This window comes from Adiantum capillus-veneris, chromosome 13 (assembly GCF_014529385.1).
Source record: "Adiantum capillus-veneris isolate H3 chromosome 13, ASM1452938v2, whole genome shotgun sequence".
NCBI lineage: Eukaryota > Viridiplantae > Streptophyta > Polypodiopsida > Polypodiales > Pteridaceae > Adiantum > Adiantum capillus-veneris.
The window spans coordinates 93,655,594-93,682,727 of NC_140943.1; the positions used below are offsets into that span (position 1 = coordinate 93,655,594).

At 45.7% G+C, this 27,134-nt stretch overlaps 1 protein-coding gene across 6 annotated transcripts in view; it reads right to left on the bottom strand.

Moving 5' to 3' along the window:
* Nucleotides 1–268: 268 nt before the first annotated feature.
* The window catches only part of LOC147444460 (putative LRR receptor-like serine/threonine-protein kinase At1g06840), a 116,192-nt gene continuing 89,326 nt past the window's right edge, over nt 269–27,134 (bottom strand). For 5 of the 6 annotated variants that reach the window (XM_086527068.1, XM_086527065.1, XM_086527067.1 and 2 more), the window contains 12 exons: nt 3,845–3,913; nt 3,690–3,761; nt 3,517–3,588; nt 3,301–3,390; nt 3,082–3,147; nt 2,461–2,993; nt 2,234–2,389; nt 1,843–2,132; nt 1,711–1,762; nt 1,319–1,569; nt 1,100–1,234; nt 269–944 (listed from right to left, as the gene is read on the bottom strand). In XM_086527068.1, the coding sequence (XP_086383194.1) occupies nt 597–944; nt 1,100–1,234; nt 1,319–1,569; nt 1,711–1,762; nt 1,843–2,132; nt 2,234–2,389; nt 2,461–2,993; nt 3,082–3,147; nt 3,301–3,390; nt 3,517–3,588; nt 3,690–3,761; nt 3,845–3,913 (2,134 nt within the window). In that variant the 3' untranslated portion in view covers nt 269–596. Of the gene's footprint in view, nt 945–1,099; nt 1,235–1,318; nt 1,570–1,682; nt 1,763–1,842; nt 2,133–2,233; nt 2,390–2,460; nt 2,994–3,081; nt 3,148–3,300; nt 3,391–3,516; nt 3,589–3,689; nt 3,762–3,844; nt 3,914–27,134 lie in introns of those variants that run through there. The other variant, XM_086527070.1, reaches the window with a different exon arrangement.

Here is a 27,134-nt window from a genome sequence, read left to right on the forward strand (position 1 = left end):
CTTATGATTACATACTCACATATACAACATCTCATCACCTTGTCATATGGAAGGTATAGTTATCAAGACAGAGCATACAGTGGCACATTTACAGATGTATGAAGATTGGACGTTTATGATAAAATGAAGTGTACACTGTCTTCGTTATAATGAGTGCAAGAACTAGGATTACGAACTTTCAAATACAACATCTCATCACCTTGCCATGTGGAAGGTACAATCATCAAGATATAGAGCGTATGGTGGCACATTTTATGAAGATCGGACATTCATCGAGAAATGAAGTGTAGACTGCCTTCTTTCAATAATTGCAAGAACTAGGACTACAAACTTACATATACAATATCTCATCACCTTGCCATATAGAAGGTACAGTCATCGAGATATAGAGCATACAGCGGTACATTCATAGAGATATGAAGATCGTACATTCATGGAGATATACAGCGTATGGTGGTACATTCATAGAGATATGAAGATTGCATTCATGGAGATATGAAATGTACAGTGTCTTCATGCAATGGTTACAAGAACTATGATTACAAACAAAATATACATCTCATTACATTGCCAAGCAAAGATTTCCACTCTTCATCTTAACGAGGAGACACCTTAATGATGGTGCTTTTGAAGAGGCCTTCACTAACCTGTGATGAGGCAGATGACACGTCTGGATTACTAGAGGAAGGTGTCTCTTTCACAAGAACTGCTTCCATATCTAGTGAGACATCAGCGAATGGCATGGATGAATCAGCCAGTGAAGTTGATTGCCATATGGCCACCAGTCTCATTACCACCTCAGCCATTGAAGGTCGCAATTTTGTATCTTCATCACAACATGATATGCCTAGCTCTAGGAGGGCCAGCATGCATTTGGGTGGATATGTGCCCATTTGAGAATCGACCATTTCAAGCATTCGACCGCTCTCCTTTGCAACTGTAACCTGCATAGAGCAAGAGACATGTAGAGCTTCTGGGACATTAAACTTCATCTAAGTGATAATGGGAAAATCTCCTTGTCACATAAGCAACATGCAGTAAGTCCAAGATAACCCGGAGCTAACAAGTGCCCTAGGTCAAGGAAGTCTGCTCCACTCACCTCTCTAACGAGATTCTTTCCCTGGTAAATAGGCTGCAGGCCTGTCACCATCTCCAGCAGAACCACTCCAAAACTGTACACGTCACTTTTATCGGTGAGCATGTGCGTTAAGAAATATTCTGGATCAAGATAACCCTGCACATGGTTGCAAAATCAGAATGGTGGGCTTCTGTGTGTTTGTGCATAAACACCTAAGCATGTACTAGGTCTTCCTTGTACCGGGGTACCCTTGACCACAGTTGAAACATATCCACCAGCATCCCCCTCTAATTCAGCAGCAGGAGCAAGCTTTGAGAGCCCAAAATCTGCAACCTTGGCTCTCCTCTTCTCATCAAGAAGAATGTTACTAGATTTGATGTCGCGGTGGTAGATGGGAGGGTTAGCTTCAGTGTGCAAGTATAGTATTCCCTTCGCTGAACCCAAAGCTATCTGAAGACGGGCTGGAAAATCTAGGGGTACCTTTGATTGTGCTGACATTTGCATAACAACATTGCATCATTAGAACTTCCCATAAATATAATGCACGTAGGCGTATTAAAAAGCTGTGCAAGTAAGAGTACAGAGAAAGGATGTGAGCATATACATAGATGCAAGGCATATGGAACACTCACGATTGAGATGGTCACGAAGAGTACCGTTTACCATGTATTCATACACTAACATCTGCAAAAGATACATACTCTTCGATTACAAATTTTTGCTTTTCACTGCCAAATAAAGAAGCTGTTACACTATTCACTTACTTGTTCTCCTTGATCATCACAGTATCCAACTAGAGAAACAAGGTTACGATGATGCACGCGTGACAATAAATCTATCTCGGTAACGAACTCCTTGGATCCTTGCAGAGATCCAACTTCTGCCCGTTTTATGGCAACCACCAATCCATCATCCAGTACCGCTCTATACACTTTCCCATAGCCACCTTGTCCAATTTGCATAGAGTCATCAAAGTTGTTGGTTGCTCTTGCCATATCGTCATAAGAGAAGCTCCTTACACCAGCGATTTTAAGTCGTTCATGTTGTCTGATTGCTACAAGGATCATTAAGGCAGCAATTCTTGTTTTCAGCATACTCTTGTTTTCATCATATTCGCTAAAACATGTGTGAAATGTGCAACGACAAGTGTACTACCAGATCTAGACACAACAACGCGGCGACGCCAACGCTTTCCCATAAGAAGCATAATGGCAACTACAACAATGGCAGTAAATGTAATTGCTGCAATGAGTATACCAGCAAGTGCACCAGCAGCTAAGCTTTTACCATCTGTTGCAGTATCCATAACATCTGCAACCATGTGCAAGTCAGAATCCCTCATTACATCCTTGATGCAAAAAATGCGACCAGACAAAGTCTACCAATGTAGGGAAAGGCAAGGTTGAAGGAGAGAAGCTCATAAGGACCGAATGTGCTATTTTGTGGAAATTTCCAACTTGAAAAGAAACTAGGGAGATTTTCGACGTCCCTTTGCTCAAACTCATTGGCAGGGAATTTAGGAAAGAGCTTGATAGTCATCTGCAAGCGTGGTCCAGGCTCCCACTGATATTGAAAAACATAGACTTGATAGCCTTCTAATTCCAATCCGGATCCGGACGCTATGTAGAAAATAAAAGCACTTTCGTACGATTGGAACTGTGCAAAACTTGGGCTCATCAGTCGGTATTCTACAACCAGTGGATATGCACAGTCGCACTTCTCACTGCCTTGGCCTTGGGCTGCCAGTCCAGGAACAAGCTCTTCACCCCTAGATCCATCACATGGATTTTCTGAGCATGAAGGTGGAACCTGGGTAGCTGCTTGGAAATTTGAAAAATTAAGAAAAGAAGCATTGTCTTCAAGACATGCGGCAGCATTCCCAAGATCACCATAACACAAGGGGTTTCCATAGAATCTGTAAACATCAAATGAGCACACATGTCTTGTGAAAGTGCCAAATACTTGATACATACTTCTTGGGCTTTCAAGGTAATGGAATTTACCGAAAGTCGAGATTTGAGGAGTAATTTCCAGGAATAAACTCTGAGAAGTTGTTTTGCTGCAAGTTGCTGCACAATCAGTTTTAAAAGTTGGGCAGAGGCAGAATAAAAGGAGAGGAACCATTTGAAGGACTTAAGCCTCATCGTGCTATTAATGACAAGTTAGATGCTTTCTGTTGCTTCGATATATCGAATCAATGAAACTCAGATAAAATGACTTACAATAGCAAAAAAGATGTCTTCGTTGGAAAAGGGTAGTGGTCCAAAAGGTCTGCGCGAAATGCCCCATCCAGAGAATTATGCTGCAACAGTCTGACACAAAAGACTCACAAGAAACTCTGTCAAGTAGTGAGTTAGTTAAGCATCAACTATTTCTTCTTCTTCTTCTTGATGAAAGAATGTAAAATCTTTAAGCCTTGAAAGAGATTTAACACTCACAAGAAATCCAAATTCCGAAAGTGGAAATAGTCTGATGGAACTTCACCATTGAGACTGTTGAAAGAGAGGTCACTGAATTGGAAGAAAACATACGAAAAAGATGAGCACAAAGTTCCCAAGCTTCAAAACTATTACCTTACTGCATATGTTTTCTGGACTGTCTTGAAGCTTACATAGTTGTCAGATTGTCAGAGGGGGATGGTAAAGACGGGAGAGTTCCACTCAACCGGTTTTGGCTTAGATCCCTATGAATGGACAGAAAATCTCATGCCGTTACTCCCATTACATCTTGGAGAAAACCTTCAAAAGCATTGGTTGAGAGACTTACAAGTATGCCAAAGAGGGAATTGCAGAAAGATTTGGAATGGGTCCACTCAGCTTGCAGTTTCTCAAGCTCCTTTAATGTCAAGTATAAAAAATGACCGACTCTCTCTCTCTCTCTCTCTCTCTCTCTCTCCCTGCTGCGTACCTGCCCTGCACCCGCTGCCGCCCCTGCTCCCCCCCCCGCCCCCCGAAAGCCTATTGGCAATGTATAAAGTGCACTTCTTCCCCCCTTTTGTTGTCCGAGCGTAGAGAGAGAGTGAAAAAGAGGCATAGAGAGAGAAGCAAAAAGATAAATGTTGCCTAGAGAGAGAAAGAGGGCAGAGAGAAAGTTGGTCTTTCCAAGCGTAGAGAGAGAGAGAGAGAGAGAGAGAGAGAGAGAGAGGGAGAGAGGTGAGAAGCGTAGAGAGAGAAAGCCTAGTCGTGTAGAGAGAGAGAGAGAGAGAGAGAGAGAGAGAGAGACCCCCCCAAAAAAAAGTGTATCTCTCTCTCTCTCTCTCTCCCCCCTGTGGCGGCCCTTCGACCATGAGGACGCAGAATGGTAAGGATGACCCGGTGGAGGATGCCATACAAAAATGCAAAGAAGAGCTGAGCGAGTCCTTCAACCAAATCAACCGCCACCTCTTAGGTATTATCAACATTCTCGACGCGCGCGTGACAGCACAAGAAAGCACAATACATACATTCGAGAATCGCGTGAAGGCTCAAGATGAAGAAATTGCACTACTCAAGAAAGAGCTTGCAGAGGTGCGATCGCAGAATGTCCTTGAAGAGGGAGAGCTTCAACCTTCAGTAATTGAAGAGCTTAATACGATTAAGGAACAAGTGCGGGCCATCAAAGAAGGTGGAGAGCAACAAATGACCTTGTGGGTAGATGTCATCACAAAGAGCCAACAAAAAGCAGAAAAATGGATCGAGATTGTCAAGAAAGGGAAAGGCAAGGAAATAACCCCCATCCCCACACCAACCATCATCAACTTGACACTAAAAGAGGAGCAAAGGAGACATCTACGGGCCTTACACGTAAGGATATGTGGCCTGAAAGACCAAGATAATGTGGATGAAGAGGTGAAAGAGCTCATGACTCTGGTGGGGATCAATGAGCAGACGCATACAAGGGCCTGGAGAGTGGGCACTAAGAAAAGCCGGAGCAATTGAGAAACCTCGAAGGAAAGGGCACTCATTCTCCGCTTCTCCTCCATGGAAACGAAGGACTTCCTGAAGAAGAGACCGACCCTAAAAAAGACTGGCATCTTTCTTGGAGATGACCTCACCTCTCGCAGATTGCTCATATGCAAGAAGTAATGCCGGATATTAGAGCAGCAAGGGAAAAGGGGAATATTGCTTTTTATAGGGATGGAAAGGTGGTGATACCCGCATGACGGTGCGAGACCTATGGGACCACACTAAAGATGGCAACCTGGAATTACAACGGATCACTTCGTCTTGATGTAGGGGCCTTTGAGGATAGCTTCACAGTGAGAGACATCATCTTCTACTCTGAGACGCATCAAGCCCTTGGGAAATCCATGCCACAGGTGAGCGGATATAGATGGGAGACAGCCTGCACAGACAGGAGACCAGATCGGAGCATCAGGGACGAGGCTCAGGGGGAGTGGCAATTCTATTCAGGGAGGAGTTGCAGCCATTGATATATATAGCGCGCAAGGATGAGCATGCTAGGTACATGTGGGTGAGGCTCAGGGCAGAGACGGGCAAATCTGTTACTTTCCTCCTAGTATGTCAGTATATGCATCACCTAGAGGACAATCCCCCTTTGCTATTTTGGATAATGACATATGCGAGTTTTCTAAGGACGGTGAAATTATCATACTAGGGGATTTCAATGCTAGGACTGCCCACCACCATACAATATTTTATGATACTTCTGAGGAGATGCTTAGGGAGCTGGATGCTACAGAGATGGGTCTATCCAGATTATCACAAGATGAGGAATACACTGAGTATGGGGGGAATATGTCACATATCTCTACATAGCTTCAGGACAACCACCTCTGCCGGACCCACTAGAGACATGCCCGGAGACGTGTTCTTTCTTTACTGCCGAGAGGGTAAAGAAAGCTATTGACAGGATGAAGATAAGGAGAGCACATGATCATGATGGGCTGGTAGTAGAGCACTTCATCCATGCCAGAGATATGCTTGCAGAGCTCCTGGCTATGATGTTTGATCGAGCCATGTATGAAGGCTTCCCTGAGACTTGGAGTATGTCCACGATTGTGCCTATTTTCAAGTCAGGGGATCCCATGATTCTCGGGAATTATTGCACCATCATGGTTGGTCACACATTAGCTAGGCTATATGCATCCATTCTTGAATAGGAACTGAGTAGATGGGCAAAACGAGAAGGCATAAGAGCACCAGGGCAAGCAGGTTTTAGGAGAGGTTTCTCCACTCTTGACCAGATTCTAACACTCAGAACTATTATTGAGGAGGGTAGACACCATGGCAAGAGGATCTATTGTAGCTTTGCGCATTTCCGCAAAGCTTTTGACACAGTGCTGAGAGCCAGACTTATACGCAGGTTACAAGACATGGATGTGCCTACAGAGCTGATATGGGGGATTCTAGCTCTCTACAGGACAGTGATGGGGCAGGTGCGCACCACTGAGGGAATGTCTGACATGGTCCTCTCCACTATTGGAGTGAAGCAGGGATGCCCCCTATCCCCGACTCTTTTTGGGATATATGTGGATGAGTTTTCGGACTATTGTAGAGCGTCAGGGAGACAGGGGGGCTCAGCTAGCAGGGAAATGGATTCCGTTGTTACTATATGCTGATGATATTGTGCTGATTTCCGACTCTCTAGAGGGGATGCAACGTCATTTGGATGCTTTGCATGCATTTGCTCGTGATAGTGGATTGTCTGTCAACCTGGGGAAAACGAAGGTTATGGTGTTCAACACCACACCACAGTGGCTCAGGAGGTCAGCGCCCATTTTTACGTATGGCCAAGAGACTGTGGAGTACACAGATGCGTATACTTATCTGAGGTAGTCTTCACTGAACCGGTGTTTTCACTAAGAAGAGCATCAGAGACCAGACTGACGAGAGCATATGCACCTTTGGATGGAGATGTATGGAGAGGCCTCTGGTCTCTATGATCGCTCGAATGATCCGGGCTAAGGCCTCAGTGCCGCATGAGATTATCCGAGCCGAGCTAGCCGCACCCCCCCTCGTGATGGAGGCATTGACTAGATCAATATCCTTTATGCACGGTTTATGGGATCTCCCCAGGGACAGATACGCTCGGCTAGCCTTGGAGTCATCTCGACAACTAGCTCTACGAGGCGATTCAGCATGTTGGTATGGACAGATTACAGCATGGTTTCAGTCGCATGGTTTCAACATGGATAGATTGCCTCCGTTTCAATACTCCTTGGATGCACCCTCCCTGTCTCTCACACGGACAGAGATCACCAAACTCATACGCCAGGATCTAATTCAGCTAGATACCAAGAGCACATGGATACATCCGACACAGGAGTGGGCCACAAAGATGGCCTTCTACAGAGAACATCTTCTCCAACTCACGGAGGACGGTTTTGTGACTAGGCCTGCATACATGGATACGTACTTATCTCATGGGATAACATGCGCTATTGGGCAGATACGCACATCCTCACATCAGCTCCAGATCGAGACTGGCCGATTTTGAGGGGTAACGGCAAGGGCCAGGATATGTCACCTATGTAACTTAGAGCCAAAGATAGAGCTACACTACACATGTCATTGCCCGACGTACTATGAGATACGCGGCTGCTTCCACTGCTTGTTCAGAGAAGGCTTCGGACCTTTTTCTAGAGTCATGAGATACAAGGATCAAAGGTGTCTCGGATTGTTCCTACTAGAGCTGCGCAGACTTAGGGAGAGCTTGCAGAGGACATCAGGGGGAAGACAATCTCAGAGACGGATCACAAATTTCTTTACACCGGCCAAGGGAGAGCCAGACGAGCAGTCAATCCAGCAGATCTCAAAGCCCACCGATACTAGAGGTACGTTGCTTGATCGAGCCACTGAGCTAGGCAAATCCAGACGCCCACGACCTCGGGGGGTCTCTTACCATCGACGAAGGCTGCAACAGAAGATACATATCACTCTAGCTTGACATGCAAGACGCCCCTAGAGTACTGACCATGGAGGAGGTTGATGAGATTCGACAGCGACCGATGAGGGATTTCATCTGAACCCACCAACCCTCCCCCCTGTATCACGTCTCAATCCCGAATCAGCTTCACATTTATTTCCTTCCTCAGTGTTCGAGTGTTTAGTTCTTAGTTAATTTAGTTCTTTTAGTTTCGTACTCAGACATGATATCAGATTCACCAGTTGTCATTTTGGCCTTTTGAAGATGTTAATATAACATTTCATCTCTCTCTCTCTCTCTCTCTCTCTCTCTCTCTCTCTCTCTCTCTCTCTCTCGGTAGGGATGAGCAAGCTAGGTACATGTGGGTGTGATTGAGAGCAGAGACACGCAGATATCTTTACATTGCTATTTGCTACTTTTCCCCGAGTACATCAGTTTATGCACCACCCAGAGGACAGTCCCCCTTTTCTATTTTGGATGATGACATATGGGAGTTCTCTAGAGATGGTGACATCATCATTCTAGAGGATTTCAATGCTAGGACTGCCCATCATAAGACAATACTTTATGATACTTCAGAGGAGATGCTGAGAGAGCTGGATGTTGCAGAGATGGGCCTATCCAGACTATCATAGGATGAGGAACACACTGAGTATGGACGACACATGATAGACATGGGGACTGCACATGGATTGGCCATCTTGAATGGCCTACAGATGTTTCGCGCTGCGGGGGGTTTTACATGCTTTCCACACAGACATGGAGCCAGCACAGTAAATTATGTCATGGCACAGCCGAGCTTCATCTCAAGTATCCAGGATCCCACAGTTGGACCCAAACCTGTTGGTGTGGCAGTGGATCATGCTCTTGTGTCGTTGACCATCTCTTTTCAGTTTAGTGTAGCACATAGGCCACTGGCAGCAGCCCCTACTCGCTACACCTTCACATGGGAGACGAACTCTGTATACATAGATGGGATCTACAGACGCCTGTGCACAGAGGAGCTAGGGCGACCTCTGGAGGAGCTTACTACTATACTGACACAAACACTACATGATGTAGCAGCAGAGGCATACCCACATACACAGCCTGAGCAGAGACACCGTTCGGGGAGCATGCCCCAGAACAGTTGGTATGATAAGGAATGCCGGGACACTAGAGCTAGACTTCAGAGGGAGGTGCTTTTGGGAGACATCACTCACAAACAATCACAGATTTACTTCCGACGCCTAGTGTGACGGAAGAAGAGGGCATTTTTGGCTCGCCTAGAGCAGGATCTATACCAGCTATTCTTGAGTCAGGACTGATGTGAGGCATGGCAACTCTTTCATGAGCACCCCCCCTCCCCCCCCCCCCCCCCCCCCCGCGCCGCCATCACTTCTACAGAGGCCTAGGGCCAGTACGCATCATCTCTGTACACAGTTCCTAAGCAGCCCCCCCTTCCCGATCCATGCCCACACACATGTGCTTTTTTCACTCTGAGATGGTGAGGAAGGCCATTGACAGGATGAGGACTGGGAGAGCATATGATCATGATAGCTTAGTGGCTGAGCATTTCACGCATGCCAGAGATCTACTAGCAAAGCTTCTAGCAGTTATGTTTAACCATACAATGTGTGAGGGCTTGCCTGATACTTGGAGCCTATCGACTATTGTACTATCTTCAAGTCGGGAGACCCTATGGAGCCTGGGAATTATCGCACTATCATGATGGACACACATTGGCACGGTTCTACGCATCTATTCTTGAGCAGTAGCTGAGTAGATGGGCAGAGAGGGAGAGGATACGCTGTCAAAGAGTTGGCGGTCTTGCAAAGAAGGCGCCGGGCCTCTAGCTATGAGGGTTTGTGGGGAGACTATGAAGCTTTTCACTTAAGCAAGCTTAGTGTTTGTAGCCATTACATTGTGTGTAGCCATTGGAATCTTATATGCAGACATACACATACGCAGACGTGAAACCCTCTGAACAAAACAAAAATGAAAACATCAAGGCTTTGATCGTATCTAATCAAAGGTAAGATGAAAGGGTTCACTGATGCATTTATAACAACAAGTCGTTGTGCTCCAAATACACTGCGAATGGTTCTTTGAAACTGTAACTTAGTGCTTACAAAGATTTAGATATTTTGCCTAGCGATAGGAGCGAGCTGTGTGTACAAGTCTTCTTGGTTCATAGTAATATTAAGAAAGCAAGACTCAACCCCTAGAGGAGAATAAATATGTACACATCGAAAGAATTAGAGTAGTCTAGAAGTGGCAAAATAAGAGGATGTGGAGAAAGAAGAATTTCTTGCAGTCTTTCCGGCCCAAAGAGTAACACTATTCTCTGTTGGAAGTGGATTTTACGGCTAATACAAACGTTAATTCTAATATGTTGCACAAAGAGTTCTCTGCAACCTTTGGGGATACTGATAGAGCAAGGGTTGCTGAAACCAAACTTAGAAATCTCCGCCAAGGATCAAGACCTGCATCCATCTATGCATCTGAATTTCAACAGCTCACTTGTGATCTGACTTGGCATGAGGAATATTTCATTAGCCAATTTCGGTGGGGATTAAAGAATGACGTAAAAGATCTTTTATTGACTATGCCAAAGGTTCACACACTAAGCGAGTTCATCTCTCAAGCAATAGAATGTGATAATCGACTGTTTGAGAGGAGACAAGAGAGGCGGCTTGGGGCACCATTGCGACCCCAAACAGAAGTGACACATAATGGCTACACACCTCAACACGGCCATGAATCAAGCATTGAGCCCATGCAAATTGATTCAGCACGGTTTCAACCTCTCTCAGCCCAGGAGAAGCAAAGGCGACGCATTAATGGCTTATGTATGTATTGTGGAGAGCACGGGCACATGGTTCAACAGTGTCCAAGAAAGAGAAGGATGAAGGTTCATGGTGCAATGGCCTCAACGTGTTCGGAAAACATAGACGTCCAACCCCAATAGAGACCGACCGGTTGGACAAAAGACAAGCAAAAAAAGGTCTCTTTCTTCCCGCTGATTCCACTTCAAGTTTTATGCTACCAGTCAAGATCCATACCGGGTAGGCACATGGATTGTGAAGCATTACTACATTCACGCACAACGGCGTGCTTCATGGACAAAGAATTTGCAAAAGAACAAGGCATACCACTTGTGGAGAAGTCTAATCCAGCAACTGTAGAAGTCGTTGATGGTCGTCCCCTCGCTTCAGGGGATGTCAAGTATAAAACTCGCCCCATAGAAGTAACATTGCAGGAGCATGTTTCAAGAATAGCGTTCAATATTATACAAAGCCCAAGGAGTCCAATTGTTATTGGGCTACCGTGGCTTGAATTACATAATCCTGACATCGATTAGAGGGCTCAGAGAATCGAACCACGAAAAGTCCAAAAGAAGAAGGGAAGGCATAATAGGCCTATATATCTTGGAGCCAAGGTCTTCATGCGTGCAGCCAAAAAGTATCCAACTTTCCTGATATTTGCAACACCAACCGACACGTCGACAACAAAAATCATGGAGGCATTGCCACGTCAATATCAAGATTACAATGATGTTTTTGAGAAGAAGAATGCAGACCTCTTACCAGAGCATCGACCCTATGATTGTGCCATAGAGCTTCAGGAGGGAACCCAACCCCCTTTTGGCCCAATATACAAGCTATCTCAAGATGAATTGGTAGAATTACGGAAAAATATTGATGAGAATCTTGCTAAGGGGTTCATACGGCATTCAAAGTCCCCAGCAGGAGCTCCAATACTCTTTGTAAAAAGAAGGATGGAACTCTCCGGATATGCGTGGATTATAGAGGCCTAAACAAGATCACCGTCAAGAATCGCTATCTCCTTCCCTTGATCCCAGAGCTTCTTGAGCGCCTTGGCAAGGCAAGAATATCTACAAAAATAGATCTTCGTGGTGCTTACAATCTAGTCAGAATCAAAGAAGGTGATGAATAGAAAACAGCCTTTCGGACAAGGTATGGCCACTTTGAATATACCGTCATGCCATTTGGTCTCACAAATGCCCCAGCTGTTTTTCAACATTTAATGAATGATATCTTTCGGGAGTATTTGGATTATTTTGTGGTAATATATTTGGATGATATCTTTATATTTTCCAAGGATCAAGAAGAGCATGAGCACCATGTACGATCAGTGCTTGAAAAGCTTTGTGCATCAGGGTTATAGGCAAAGTTGGAGAAGTGCTCTTTTCATCAATCTAAGGTGGAATTTCTTGGTTATGTAATCTTTGAAAAGGGAATCTCTATGGATCCAAAGAAGGTTCAAACCATCCTTGATTGGGAGACACCCACCTCGGTAAGAGATATTCAATGTTTCCTCGGATTTTCAATTTTTTATCGTATCTTTATACAGGGATACTCCAAGGTGGTTACAGCACTCACAAGGTTGACAGGCCATAATAAGTTTGTCTGGGACTCAGAGGCCGCGAAAGCATTTCAGACTCTCAAGCAAGCTTTCACGACTGCACCCATTCTAATTCACGCAGATCCTACAAAGCCTTTCATCCTAGAAACAGACGCTTCAGATTTTTCCCTTGGCGCTATTCTATCCAAGTAGGAGAGGATGGTCGAGTACATCCAGTGGCTTTTCATTCCCGCAAGTTCTCAGCTGCAGATATCAATTATGAAATCCATGACAAAGAGCTCTTAGCAATCATCGACTCCTTTGACACTTGGCGTCACCTACTTGAAGGAGCTCCTCATAAGATCACTGTCTATACAGATCACAAGAATTTGCAATACTTCATGACATCCCCCGTCTTGAATCGTCGCCAAGCCAGGTGGAGTGATATCCTATCAAGGTTTGATTTTCTTATCTCTTATAGACCTGCTGGCTGTCAACAAGCAAAGCCAGATGCCTTATCAAGAAGATCCTACCTTGCACCTAGAGAAGACGAGGCAGCATTTGATCAACAAGAGTCGGTGATTTTGAAACCTGAGCAGCTTAAGCTAAACGCCACCATGAGCCAGGCTCCTGAAGATTCTACCTTTCTTTCTAAGGTGAAAACGCAAATTACCAAAGACCCACTTGCTCAGAATATTAGACAACAACTACAAGGACAAGAGGTTAATGAGGACTTTCAAGAAATTGATGGACTAATTTACTATAAGAGTCTTCTCTATATTCTGCCAAGACCAACACGCTTGGAGGTACTTCAGCAACGGCACGATCTTCCATCAGCAGCAGGACATTTTGGGGTTAATAAGACAATTGAGCTTCTTTCGCGTAACTTCTGGTGGCCTCAAATGTGGAAGCTTGTCAAGGAGTATGTAGGCACTTGTGACACTTGCAATAGATCAAAGGCCCCTCGTCACTGTCCTCATGGGTTACTCCATCCCTTGCCCATTCCAACCAAACCATGGTCATCCATCTCCATGGATTTCATTGTAGAGCTACCCTTGTCACAAGGATTTGACTCCATTTTAGTATCGTGGATCGGTTTACAAAAATGGCACACTTCATTCCAACCTCTAAAACCATCACCAATGAAGGTACGGCCTAACTCTTTCTACAACATATCCATCGTTATCACGGATTACCGGATGACATAGTTTTTGATCGAGGCCCACAATTCATCTCTAGCTTTTGCAAAAGCTTATTCAAGCTACTCGGAGTACAAATCAACCTCTGCTCAGCCAATCACACACAAAGTGATGGACAAACATAGAGAGTAAATCAAGTTTTGGAATAGTATCTCCGCTGTACTATCAATTATCGCCAGGATAATTGGGTCGAGCTCCTACCACTAGCAGAATTCTCCTATAATAACAATTTTCATGCCTCCACCCGTCACACTCCATTCTTTGCTAATTATGGTCAACATCCCAAATAGGATATCCACAGACACTATCAAGTCAAGAATCCAGCTGCTATTCATCTTACAGAACAATTATCTGCAATTCACAAAGAACTTACGATTCATATCAAAGAAGCTCACTCCAAGTATAGGGAAAGTGCAGATCTCCATCGTATGTAGCATCCAAAATACAACGAAGGGGATAAAGTGTGGCTCCTCCGACGTGATCTGCGTTCATCTCATCCCTGTCAAAAGCTTGATATCGAAGGCTTGGCCCGTTTAGAATTATCCGTCAAGTCAATCCAGTCACCTATCGACTCCGATTGCCCTCATCCATGAAAATCCATCCGGTCTTTCACGTCTCAGTCCTAGAACCTTGTCACACATCTAAGATCCCAGGAAGAGCCCTACAACCACCTCCTCCGATTGAGATTCAAGGACATGGCGAATATGAGGTCAAGAAAGTCCTAGATTCTCGAGTTTGGCGTGGCAGGTTACAATACTTGGTGCATTGGAAAGGCTATGATGTTAGTGAACGAATCTCGGAACTAGCACACAATCTACAACATGCATCTCTCAAAGTCCAAGAGTTCCATCAACAACATCCATGGAAGCCCGACTCAAGGAACACCACACCTCCTCGTGGAACTCGTCGCTAAAGGAGGGGATAATGTCATGGATGCTTGAGAGTCGCTCGTTGCCTGCTCGTTGCCTGCATCATAGCTAGAAGGCTCTAGAAGAATCTAGAAGGATCTAGAAACATGAAGAAGATTCCGGAAGAATCTAGAAGTTTCTGGAAAGCTCTAGAAAGTTGAAGAAGGATCTAGAAGGCTCTACAAGAATCTAGAAGGATCAAGAAGTTTCTAGAAGCTTGGAGAAGATTCCGGAAGAATCTAGAAGTTTCTGGAAAGCTCTAGAAAGTTGAAGAAGGATCCAGAAGGTTCTACAAGAACTAGAAAGATCAAGAGGTTCTAGAAGATTTCGACCTCCTCAAGAAGAACCTAGAAAGTCCTAACCTCCTCAAGTAACCTCCTCAAGCACTAGTATAAATAGGGGTCTTGGGCCACAAGCCCCTCAATCTTGCCATTACCAGTTGTGAGGCTCCTATGAGGAAATCCCTCTTCTAGTTCTTATGTTCAAGTCTTGTCCTTGCAATCAAGCCTTGTCTTGTACTCAAGTCATGTAATCCAAGTCTTGTATCTAGCTCTCTTAATAAAGTATTAAGTCTCATAATCAATATTAAGCTTATCATCAAGTCCAAGTTCTTGTACATTGTGAGCGCCTCCTCTTGCTCTTTTCGCTCTATACGCGCTCATAACATTATGCAGGTTAGTAGTGGGGCATGTACGCACCTCAGAGGGTTTATCCACACCGGTTCACTCCACTATTGGGGTGAAGCAAGGCTGCCCGCTCTCTCCTACTGTATTTGGTATGTATGTGGATGAGGTTTCTGACTACATTGAGAGAGATGGTGATAAAGGTGCATAGCTGGTAGGGACCTGGATTCCACTATTGTTATATGCTGATCATATTGTGTTGATCTCCAACTCTTCGGAGGGGATGCAACGTCACTTGGATGCTTTGCATAGGTTTGCCCAGGAAAGTGGTTTGTCTGTCAACCTTGGTAAAACCAAGGTCATGGTATTTAATACCACCCCACAGTGGATCAAGAGGTCAGCACCCGCATTCACATACGGCCAGGAGATAGTGGAGTATACAGATGCTTACACTTACCTTGGAGTGGTTTTTAGTGGGCCAGCATTTTCATTGAGAAGGGCAGCAGAGACTAGATTGACCAGAGCCCATGCAGCATTAGGTAGATTGGTAAGAATGTGTTCATAGGTTCAGTTTCAGGAGCCTCGGACGAAGCTTTGACTCTTTGGCACTTTGGTGGCTTCTGCATTGCTTTATGGAGCTGAGATTTGGGGACCTTCATTGGATCATCACGGGAGGACAGGCCGTAGTGATGGATGGGGGGGCATGGAGAAGCCTCTGGTCTCTATGATCTCACAGCTCATTAGAGCCAAGGCTTCAGTACCACGTGCTATTGTCCGAGCAGAGCTAGCTGCCCCCCCACTAGTGGTTGAGGCGCTCACCAAATCTGTCTCCTTCATACACCACATGTGGGAACTTCCCAGAGACAGATATGCCCGCCTTGCACTTGAGTCCTCTCGACAGTTAGCCATGCAAGGAGATGCAACATGCTGGTATGGGGAGATGACATTATGGTTTCAGGTGCATGGGTTCATCATAGACAGATTGCCTCCCTTCCAGTACTCACTGGATGCACCCTCTGTGACTCTTACACAGTCAGAGATCACTAGGCTCATCCGCAAGGACTTGACTCAGCTAGACACCAGGAGGACATGGATACAGCCAGCACAGGAGCTGGGCACGAAGATGGCTTTCTACAGAGAACATCTTCTCCAGCTTATGGAGAATGGTTTTGTGACGAGGCCCAGATACATGGACACCCACTTGTCTCACGGGATACGATGTGCCATTGGCCAAATACGCACATCTTCACACGAGCTGCAGATCGAGACTGGGAGATACAGCGGAGTACCAGCAGAGGCCAGGACATGCCCCCTGTGTGACATCGAGCCTGAGACAGAGTTGCACTACACGTGCCACTGCCCCGTCTACAACGAGATACGAGGCCGCTTCTGTTGCTTGTTCAGAGAGGGCTTTGGACCACTCTAGAGTCATGCGGTACGAGGATCAGAGATGCCTCCGTTTGTTTTTGCTCGAGTTGCGTAGACGCAGAGAGCTTGATGAGAGGAGAGGCTAGCTAGTCTCAGAGACAGATCACAGACTTCTGTTTAGAGCTTCCACTAGACACCCGGAGGAGTTACTGCCACAGCAGAGCTCGTCGCTCACACCTAAGGCACACTGATCGACCGAGCGTCTAAGCTGGGGAGATCCAGACGCCCACGACTACGAAGGACTACACAGCATCGACGGAGGCTGCATCGAAGGATTCGGATCACTTTTGCACGACATGCACGACGCCCGTTCAAACTACTGACCATGGAGGAGATTGATGAGATCCGCCAGCGAGCGATGCTGGATCTCTTGTGATCTAGCTATCCCAGCTAGCTGCTTAGCTCACACCTAGCAGTCTAGGATTCCATAGTATTTTATTTTATCATTCTGTCATTTTGTCATCTTGTTACTCTGACTTTATATCAGATCCACCACATTGTAACTTTCTGGTCTCATAGGTCACCTTGGCCTTTTGAAGACGTTAATATAACATTTCATTTCATTTCTCTCTCTCTCTCTCTCTCTCTCTCTCTCTCTCTCTCTCTCTCTCTCTCTCTCTCTCTCTCTCTCTCTCTCTCTCTCTCTCTCTCTCTCTCTCTCTCTCAGTATGAATATTGTGATCCGAGGCATACCCGAATCTGACAATGAGAAAGTACTCATGTTGAATGCGGAGGTCACGGACCTCCTTGCAAACACATTTGGCATGCATGATGTAGTGGTGTATGGGGCACACCGTGTGGGTAAGCAGATGCCTGAGAACAATCGCGCAATTGTATGCACAATGTTGGATGCACGTAAAAGATCCATCATACTCGAAAATGCTCGCATTTATCTAAGGGACAGCCCAATTTACATTAGTGAAGATAGGACACCCGCGAAACAAAAGGAAAGAAGACAGGCATATGAAGAACGAATGAAAAAGAACACCACCTCCACAGGGGCAACACCACCAGAAGCATGACAGGGGGAAACCCATGGGACCACGAACATACATGTCACAAGTTGGAATTGCCGAGGTTTCCTTTGGCACAAAGGGGAAGGATTGACAGAGGTTCTACCACAAGTAGACATACTTTTTCTACCTTAAACGTGGGAACAGGACACATGTAGACTGCCAAGTATTCCAGGATATATTACACACTCGCTTTGGTGGCCTGGTACTAAGATGCGTGGGCAAGGGGGTGTTGCTATAATGTACAAGGAGGAAATGCAAAATCAAGTTAAGATATGCAAGATAGATAAACACAAACGATACATATGGGATGAGATATGTACATCTGGGAGATCGATGTTCATTGCGAGATGCTACATCCCACATCGGGAATCCCCGTTCTATGATTTGCATAATCTCTCCAAGAATGACCCTTTTGCCGACCTATATACAGATATTGCAACCTACACACCACAGGGGGCAGTGATGATACTCGGGGATCTTAATGCTCGCATAGCCAACATACAGGTTCAATTGGTTGACTACTCAATCCATCCCGCCGACAAAGATGGCGATCTCGTATTAGATGCAATGTGGGATAGATGCTCATGCGATCACCTCATGAATGAACAAGGTTCGGCTTTGATATCCATGATGAATTCTATGCAACTTGTAGTCATGAATGGCACCAAGAAATTTGCAACCTCCGGAACATACACATGCTATACATCAAACCATGGAAGAAGCACTAATGACTATGCGTTAGTCAGCCACAATGCATTGGATTTAATTGGACACTTTAAAATTGGGGCTCGGTCACCGAACTCGGACCCTACTCCAATTCATGTATGTCTAGACCTCCCATACATGCCTACACAACGCATCCAAAAGGCGACAAGTTGGGCATATCGAATGCAAGCCACAAAGAAATTTGATGATGCCACTTTTCTGGACAGCCTATTGAGTAGACAATGCATGTCCCAAAACATTTCAGAAAATTGGGCTACCTTTCGTCAAGCAATAGAAGAGGCTGCAGAGGTCACTATGGGGCAATCTAAAAGAAATCACCAACAGTGAAAGGTCTCCCTCATAACCCATGGTTTGATGAAGAATGTAAAGCAACCAAACGCAAGTTAAAGTGCTTCAGTAAGTCCACGAAGGAGTGGGAAAGTGCAGCCAAGGAATACAGGATGCTGAAAAGGAAAAAGAGAAGGATGCATGAACTTTTGAAGGAGGAGCAAGAGGTGATCCGATTTAAGATAGAGCCCAAGAAAGCATGGCGCAACATGAAAGGAAAAAAGGAGGATATAATGGGAAATTTTAGCATGGACGAAATGTGTGTATATGCACAAACACTCTATGCTTCCACCGATGCTCAAATAATGATGAATGCTGAAATTCAGGTTGACACTAAGGAACCTATAACTTTTGCAACGGCTTTGAGAGGTTTGAAAAAACTAGCCACTGGGAAAGCCCCTGACATTTTTCACTTCAACTCCGAAATGTTGAAATGGTCGGGCAATGAAGCCAAGAAATGGATACACTGCATGATGAATCAAGCTATCCACCAAGGCATGCCTGAAGATTGGCAAGAGAATTGGGTCAAAGCTTTGTTTAAAGGCGGAGACTGTAATTACCGCACCATCATGGTGGGCTCTTGCATGGCAAAACTTTTTGGGAGCCTGATAGAAAAAGATATTAGCACATGGGCTGAAAATAGTGGAAAGAGGGCTCTCGGTCAAGCAGGTTTTAGAGCAAAACATAGTACCATAGATCACTTGATTACAATCCGGATTATGATGGAAGAGGCACGACTCAAAGGGGAAACTATGTATTACGGTGGCACGCCTATACCATGCGGTTTGATGTAAACTGAAAATGCAAACAAGCTTCTCCAAAGAGTTCTTTAGCACAATAGGAGTCAAACAAGGATGTCCTTTGTCCCCAACATTATTTGGGCTATGCATAGATGAGCTTGAGGACTTTATCTGCCAAATGACGCAAGATAATGGAGATGCACCAAACATAGGTCTCATTACTTTGCTACTTCTCATTTATGCTGATGATGTGGTTCTTTTAGCGCATAGCATGTCTCTCTTGCAAAAACTTTTGGATGCGGTACATACTTTCTGCGAAGCCACAGGACTCTCAGTGAATGTCACAAAAACAAAATGTATGGCGATTTGTACACACAAATCAAAGGATCAGCCCGCCCTATGTATGATGGGCAAGAGATTCAAGCAGTGGACAGCTTTAAATACTTGGGCATCATTATACCCTCGAATCATAGATGGGGGCAATGTACAAAAACAAGAATTGAAGCACGACAAGCAAGGTATTACGAGTTTGAAAACATGTGCAAACAAAGCGTCACTAGGTGGGAAATAAAGTCCATGGCTTTCAATGTGTGTGTGGTCCAAACGCTATTGTATGGGGTAGAGGTATGGGGACCAAGTATTCCGGCCAGCACATGGAATGACATTGAGAAATTCAGAAAAAGTTCTTATGTAGACATATGGGGATAAAACCACAACACCATACTCAGTGATGCTATTGGAGACTAGACAAAGACCATTGGAAATGCTTGCCTTGCAAAGAATGCATAGATATCTCTTGAAGGTGAAGCTGATGCCTCATAACCATTTGCCTCACATAGCATGGGAGGTAGGATGTAAGCCGCAAAAGAACCACAAAAGCAAGTTTCTCACCTCTAGCCTTGTTGAGGACATCAGGAAATGGTTCTCTAAATGGAATGTGGGAGCACATGTGGACATGCATGTAGAGGCAGGTACCGAGCATGAGCACGAGCTGAATTTTGAAGTACAATTACTTGAGGCTCTCCACAGCAAATGGAAGAATGCGATGCACAGGTCCAAGTTTGAATACTATTGCAAGCACATAAACACAAGATACTGGGAAGAGTACAAAACCGGGGAAACCCAAATACATATCAGGACACCCATGTCTTACCGTGCAAGACGGGCCATCACCTTGATGCGGACAAGATCACACATGCTCAAAGGTGAAACGGGAGGATGGCTGAATATTGATGCAAACATGAGGAGATGCACTCAATGCAACTTGAACTCATTGGAAAATGAGGCACATGTAACCCTTGACTGTCCAGCATATGCACACATTCCGGTCGACTTTCCCCAACTTATTCAAGGATGTACTACATTTGAGGAGCTTCTCTCAAGAACACATCCCTCTCCAGTAGCACTAGGCATCTATCTTGCCAAAGTGCTAGAACATCACACCACACTCACAAACAAAATCACCACAGAATCATGACACGTCCCCTCCTTCACATGGGAAGGGGGGAGTCTCATATATGAGATTTTGGGTCCCATGGGTCATTTTGGCCCCCCGAGAACGTAAATACATTATCGTCGTCATCATCATCATCATCATCTCTCTCTCTCTCTCTCTCTCTCTCTCTCTCTCTCTCTCTCTCTCTCTCTCTCTCTCTCTCTCTCTCTCTCTCTCTCTCTCTCTCTCTCTCTCTCAAATCCAGCAGGAAGTGATGTACCACATAGTCGCGAGCCAAAGAAAGTCGTGTTGAGCTCCAATGTAACAACTTTCTCCTGATAGACAGGAAAAGGGGAGCAATCTGCTGCTCGGAGACAAGTCCAACCCAACCTGACACCCCAAGTACCGAATTGCAGTCCCTGGGGGAATCCACCTGAAACCCTCTCCTGGCATCCAATCAAGCACAGGAGCACTACCAACCGAGAAAGCCACTGTCTTTCTCCAATTGATCAGTGCGCCCGATGCACAACAGAAGGTCTCCAAAGCCTCCTCACATCTGTGAAGGTTGGCCTCCAAGGAGTGCTAAGCCCCGTAGACCTACCTGCTGTGACACCAAAAACCTGCTCATCGCCTCCGCATAGAACAGAAAGAGGAAGGGGGCAAGAGGACAGCCCTGTCTGACTGAGCGTGTAAGCATGAAGCGATCACCTCTACCTCCTGCCAAAAGTACCTGACTATGAGCTTGTCTGTACAAGGCTGACACCCCTCTGATCCAAGCATCTGAGAAGCCCATCCTGCGTAGAGTGCCCTCTAGAAAGTCCCAGTCAACTTTGTCGTATGCCTTCTCAAAATCGAGAACAAGAATCACGAGGTCCTCACCACGGAGCCGTGCCAGGGAAGAAGCCTCCCAAAAGGTAAAGATGTTGTCAAGGATACTGCGTTCCTTGACAAAACCTGTCTGGGTCCCATGTATAAGGCTCTCTAGAAATGGCTGAATCCTCAAACTCAGACCTTCGCAAGAATTTTGTAGGCTGAGTTGAGGATGGTGATTGTGCGCCACTGTCGAATCTCATCCAAGGAGCCACCCTCCTTGGGAATGAGGTAAATCAGGCCCTCACTCATGCTGTCAGGCATCACTCCTGTGTGCAAAATGTATTGAAAAGTACTACAGAGATTTGGGCCAAGCAATACCCCAAGAAAAAACTGAGAGTCAACCTATCCTCACCTGGACAGCTACCACGGGGGAGGGCCCTAAGAGCCGTGTGCAGCTCCTCAAGCTGAAGTGGAAGCTCTAGCCTCTGACGCATCTCCTCAGTCACAAGACAAGGCATCTGTGCCCAAACCTGCTCCCTGCATGCATCCTGACGCTTTGACTGGGGCTCTGCAAACAGTAACTCACGATAGAAGTCAGTAGCAACTGCACCCATATCCTCGGGCTCAGAAGCAATTGACCCGTTAGGCCTCCTCAGCTGACTGACCTTGGCATGCGAGTGCCGAGGTCCCACTGCCTCAAAGAAAGCACCAGTCACTCTGTCGCCCACCTGAGTCCATTGAGATGCCTATCGGTGGAAAGCAAACTCATGTCACCTCTCCTTTGTGCTAGCAAGCTCCTGTCGAGCGTGCTGTAACCGCTCCTCTAGCCAAGGACTGTCTGGATGCTGCTCCTGCATCCTCTGTAATGAAGCAATGCCCCGTCTGAGACGCTGCTCCACCTCTCTCACTGCAGCCCTGCGAGCGAGAGACTCCTGAAGAAAAAAATGGCTAATCTGAGCTAGACCTGAGGCCACTCTGTCAGCAAGAGAATCCTGCCTGTCCATGCCCTCTGTCCAGAGAACCTCTACCCTCTCTCTGAGTGCTGAGTCCAACAAGACCCTCTCTGGGATGTGAAGCATCGAGCTCCCACTCCTCTGCCTGTCTGCCACTGTGAGGATCACTGGTGCATGGTCCAAGGAGGAAGTCCCTGCCAGGATGCCCACTGACCCTCCCAAGTCACTGAAGTGGTCACTAGTGTAGAAGCAATCCATCCGCGATAGATTCACTCCTCCCACTCTTCGGTCCGATCGAGAGAAGGCAAGACTGTCTGGGGACCTCACAAAACCAGAGTGCTGCCACGCATCCGAGACCCTCAGAGTCATACAAAACCTCTCCCAAGCTGCCAACTCAACTCCATGCACATTAGCATGGCTGCCACCAATCCTGTCAGAAGGGTCCTCCAACATGTTGAAGTCCCCTCCTATGCACCAATGTTCTGCCTACGGCAGAGACTCAACAATTTGTGACCAAAACTTTGAACGAGCACTCGCCACATTGGGCGCATAGATGTTTAGGAAACCCACTAGGCCACCCTAAACCTGCATAGTAATCCACTGAGCCCTGCCTGGCACAATAATCCCTCTGCCCACAATGGCCTACTGGAATGAGTCCGCAATAGTCATACATACCCCACCCTGGATATCTCCAGGTCCAAAAGCAACTGACCAAAAAGTGTCATAACGTCCACGCAAAAGCTGACCACATCGCCGAATGCGGCTCTCACACAAGTGGTGCTCCTGAAGCATAAGGAGATCAATCTCTCCTCCCACAAGGCAACGCTGAAGCTCTTGACGCAGTCGGCTCTGCTAACACTGAAATTGGGGCCCACCTAGTCCCTGCACGTTCCATGAGATGATCCTCATGGGGAGCGAGAGAGAACAGATGCTGCCGCAGCAGCTAGACGGGCTATCCTTGAGGCTGGTTTGGATGGGGAATAATTTATTGTTGCAGTCACGCTCCCCCCAGCTCCTTCTCCCCTCCCTTCTACTCCAGTTCCACAGTCGACCCAGGGGGCAAGGCCTTCTCCGGCGGCTAGGAGATCTCTTGGCAACGCCTTTGCCACGAGTCGCCTAGCGAGAGAGGGTCAGCCTTTCTTACAGCCCCCTCTGCAAGTACAGACATCTTCCCTTGCAGCTATCTCTCATGGTCTGACGAGCATTGACATCCGGCGCCTATGGGACTTCTTCGACTACGGCTTCACTCGTTTTCTCGGCGACCCCTCAGCAGACCATGAGGTAGCCTGCTTCAGGGTCCATGCTCTGTTCCTTGCCGCTAGGGGGACAGAGGCCTTGGACTCAGCAGTTGGTTTCTCCTTCTCTCTTTGCGGCAGAGCCCAGACAGAGTGGACTCTTGACTCAGTGTTTGGATGGTTGCACACACAGGTCCTAGAGTTTTCTCACCACATCGGAGAACTAGGAGCTACAGACATGCTACAAACTTTGTGGCCATTGGCCAAGTTTGCGGTGACACCTCCAAACTCAGCAGGATGTAGGCACATTGTGGTTTACTTCTTTGCTGATACACAGTGCTTGCCATGCTATGTATGCATTCATGGGGACTCCTGGACAGAGGAGGTTGCTTTACGTACGGCTCTGCTTGGGCTTGGGCTTGGGCTTGCATACTTTTTTATGACTTTGGTGACACTTTCGAGTTGGATGCAAAATGCTCGAGGCTGCCAAGCAAGGACAGAGGTGTGCTTCGCTTTGCTAGCTCATTAAGTCGAGTAGTTTGATCTTCAAGCGCAAGTTCTAGCATCGTGTTTTTCAAGGTCCTGTGGCTTTGTAAACCACGTGCAGGTGACTTCATCGTGTAGTCTATGCAAATAAGGAGAAGAAGGGCTAATGCCTATAGAGCAAGTTGCGTAGATCGAGAATGCAAAAATAGGACATGCAAGAATGACACGCATGGAGAGCAGCTCGAGTAGACATTAGGGTTTACCTCTCAAGTCTAGCAAAGCTCCTCATGAAGAACAAGGCAAGCGCACCCACGCAGAAAGTTTTGAGTGGGAATGCAAAAATAGGACATGATGAGAAGGACACCACCCCACCCCTCCCTACAATAAGTGGTCTAGAATTAATATTCAAACTAGTAGACCGTTAACCTTTTGCAACTATCATTTTCTTTAAATATATCACATTTTTCCTTCCAAAGTAGTCTCTAGGAGGTACTCCCTCCCCCCCCCCAAAAGTGGAACAGTGGTACATCCCATTACATCATGGAGATGTTTTGCATTTCGAGTCATGCTTTTTGACATAACTAAACCAGCCACCTTTCAATGGTTCATGAATTTTGTGTCCCAAGTTTTTTTTGAGAAGTCAATAAGGGTGTTCACTGATGAATTTTGTATCTAAATCTCAAAGTCTTTACATATGCAAAAGGTAGAAGAAGAATTGCAGTGTCTAAATAGCCTTAGGGGCCAGCTCAACCCAGACAAGTGCCACGTTGGGAAAGACGAAGTCATTTTGCTTGGCCACATAATATCATAAATAGTAATTGAGGTGGATCCATCCAAAACTAAAGCTCTCGTGGAATTACCATCTCTTAAAAGCATCAAGGAGACCACATCGTTTATACACAAAGGTGAAGTATATGGCAAGGTTCATTCGTTTAGCTTTTGAGTTGTTGCATCCACTCCAAAAGCTAACACAACAACTAGAGTTTTCATGGTCTAATAATTTAGAGAAGTACTTCATGGGCATAAAGATGGTATTGTCTAACCTTTCAACTCTAATGCCACCATATTGGGATTCCCTTTCTTTGTACATCCAAGTGTTGGCACGAAAACAATAGGAACCACTATAACAAGATCCACATAGGAGGAGAATGAGGCAAGTGTACTTTGTTAATAGATTAGCAAACATCAACGAGAAAGGGTATAATGATGCTTGCACTCATATTGCAGTAAGAAACTTTAGATCTTACCTTTTGTCTAAGCTATTTATTGTCCCTTTACAAAAGAAAACTTGTTGCCTTGGGTGCCATCACAAATGACACTAAGTCTGTTATAAAAATCTAATATCTAACCAACCCAAATGATTTTCTCATATTAAACTGATCATTTAATGAGGGAGAATAAACGGGAACAAGGGTTAGAATATAGACATGTGATTTCACGTCTATCTCGACACGGGGCCAATGGTAAAGGGGCCCGAATGAGAGATGGTCTATCAAAGAGCAAGGCTAACCAATGGAGCTTAAAAGACCTTAGGGTTAGCTTCATTAAAGACCTCCAAAGGTTAGTGTTAAAAGTCCTTTGACCTTAGGTAAGCTAGGGTTGAGCTTGAGGTGGAAACCCGGCCCAAGCTTGAGGTGCTTGTCGTGCTTGATGACTAAGGTGCTTGAGGTGCTTGTCGTGCTTGCTGACTAAGATGCTTGAGGTGCTTCTTGTGCTTTTTGACTAGGGAGAGGTCGTGGATCCTCTCGTGCTCTAACTGGAGGAACTCGTACTTGGTCTCCAAAAAGATACTTTGTAATCATATTCTCAATTGCAGCAACCATAGCATTGCGAACATTGGTACGCCTTTGTTTGCAGTCTTCAAATCTTTGTACAGCAAGTAAAACCAGCAATGTCTCCTTTGACTACTGCACACATAGCTTCACACTTTGTTTGTGAGCTTTTTTGGGCTGACCTCTCTCTGTGCTTTTCAGTTGACATCGCACGCGCGCACACACTGATGTTTTCACACATTCTTGCTTTTGGGCAAGAGTCCAGCACAAGTGCCTTTTTTTGATTGGGAATCCAGCACATGTGCTTTTTTGAGGTTCCTTGCTTGTCATCATGCCATGTCACCATCTAGGGATAGGGATAGGGTTAGGGTTAGGGTTTTTGAGAGTTAGAATTTCAGCCCTAAAATTAGGGTTTCGGCCAACAATTAGGGTTCTGGTTGCCACATCATCAACCGGTGACATAGCTGATCACGCTTACACATCTTTCTCAGTGGATTTTGAGTACATTATTGATCAGGCTCAAGACACGGCCCCTCGATATCAGAGATACTATTTCTATAGAGAGATTGATCATGTATACATGGGAGAGAGGTTACTCTATCACGATTCTCGGATACCATTGCAAGAGATTACACAGCGCCTTACTGAGGTTCTCCACAACCTTCCCACAATTAGAGCCTACAAGGAGAGTCCGTTTTGGGACCATGCCTCAAAATAGCTTGTACGATGATGAGTGCCATGAGATGAGGGCCGGCTTACAGCACGAGGCGGCTCTTGGTTTCGCTTCTCATAGAGAAGCTTAGGGACTCTCTCAATGTCTTATACGCCCAAAAGAAGAGAGCTATCTTAGTTAAGCTTGAGAGAGATCTTTAAAAGCTTTTCTTGAGTCAAGACTCAAAAGAGACATGGAGACCTTTTAGAGAGCTATCACATCTCGTGATCACATGGGAGCAATATGCAGCTACTTTATACACTTTGCCAAGCCAACCTCCTATGCTAGACCCACTTGAGCCTTGTCCAAAGACTTCTACATTTTTAGTTTGTAAAGCCATTTCCAGACTTTGCAAGGGAAGAGCACAGGACCATGATACTAGTGACTGAGCATCTTTTACACTCCAGAGGTATGATGGGAGAGCTTTTGGCTTGTATGTTTAACATAGCTATGTGTGAGGGATTTCCAA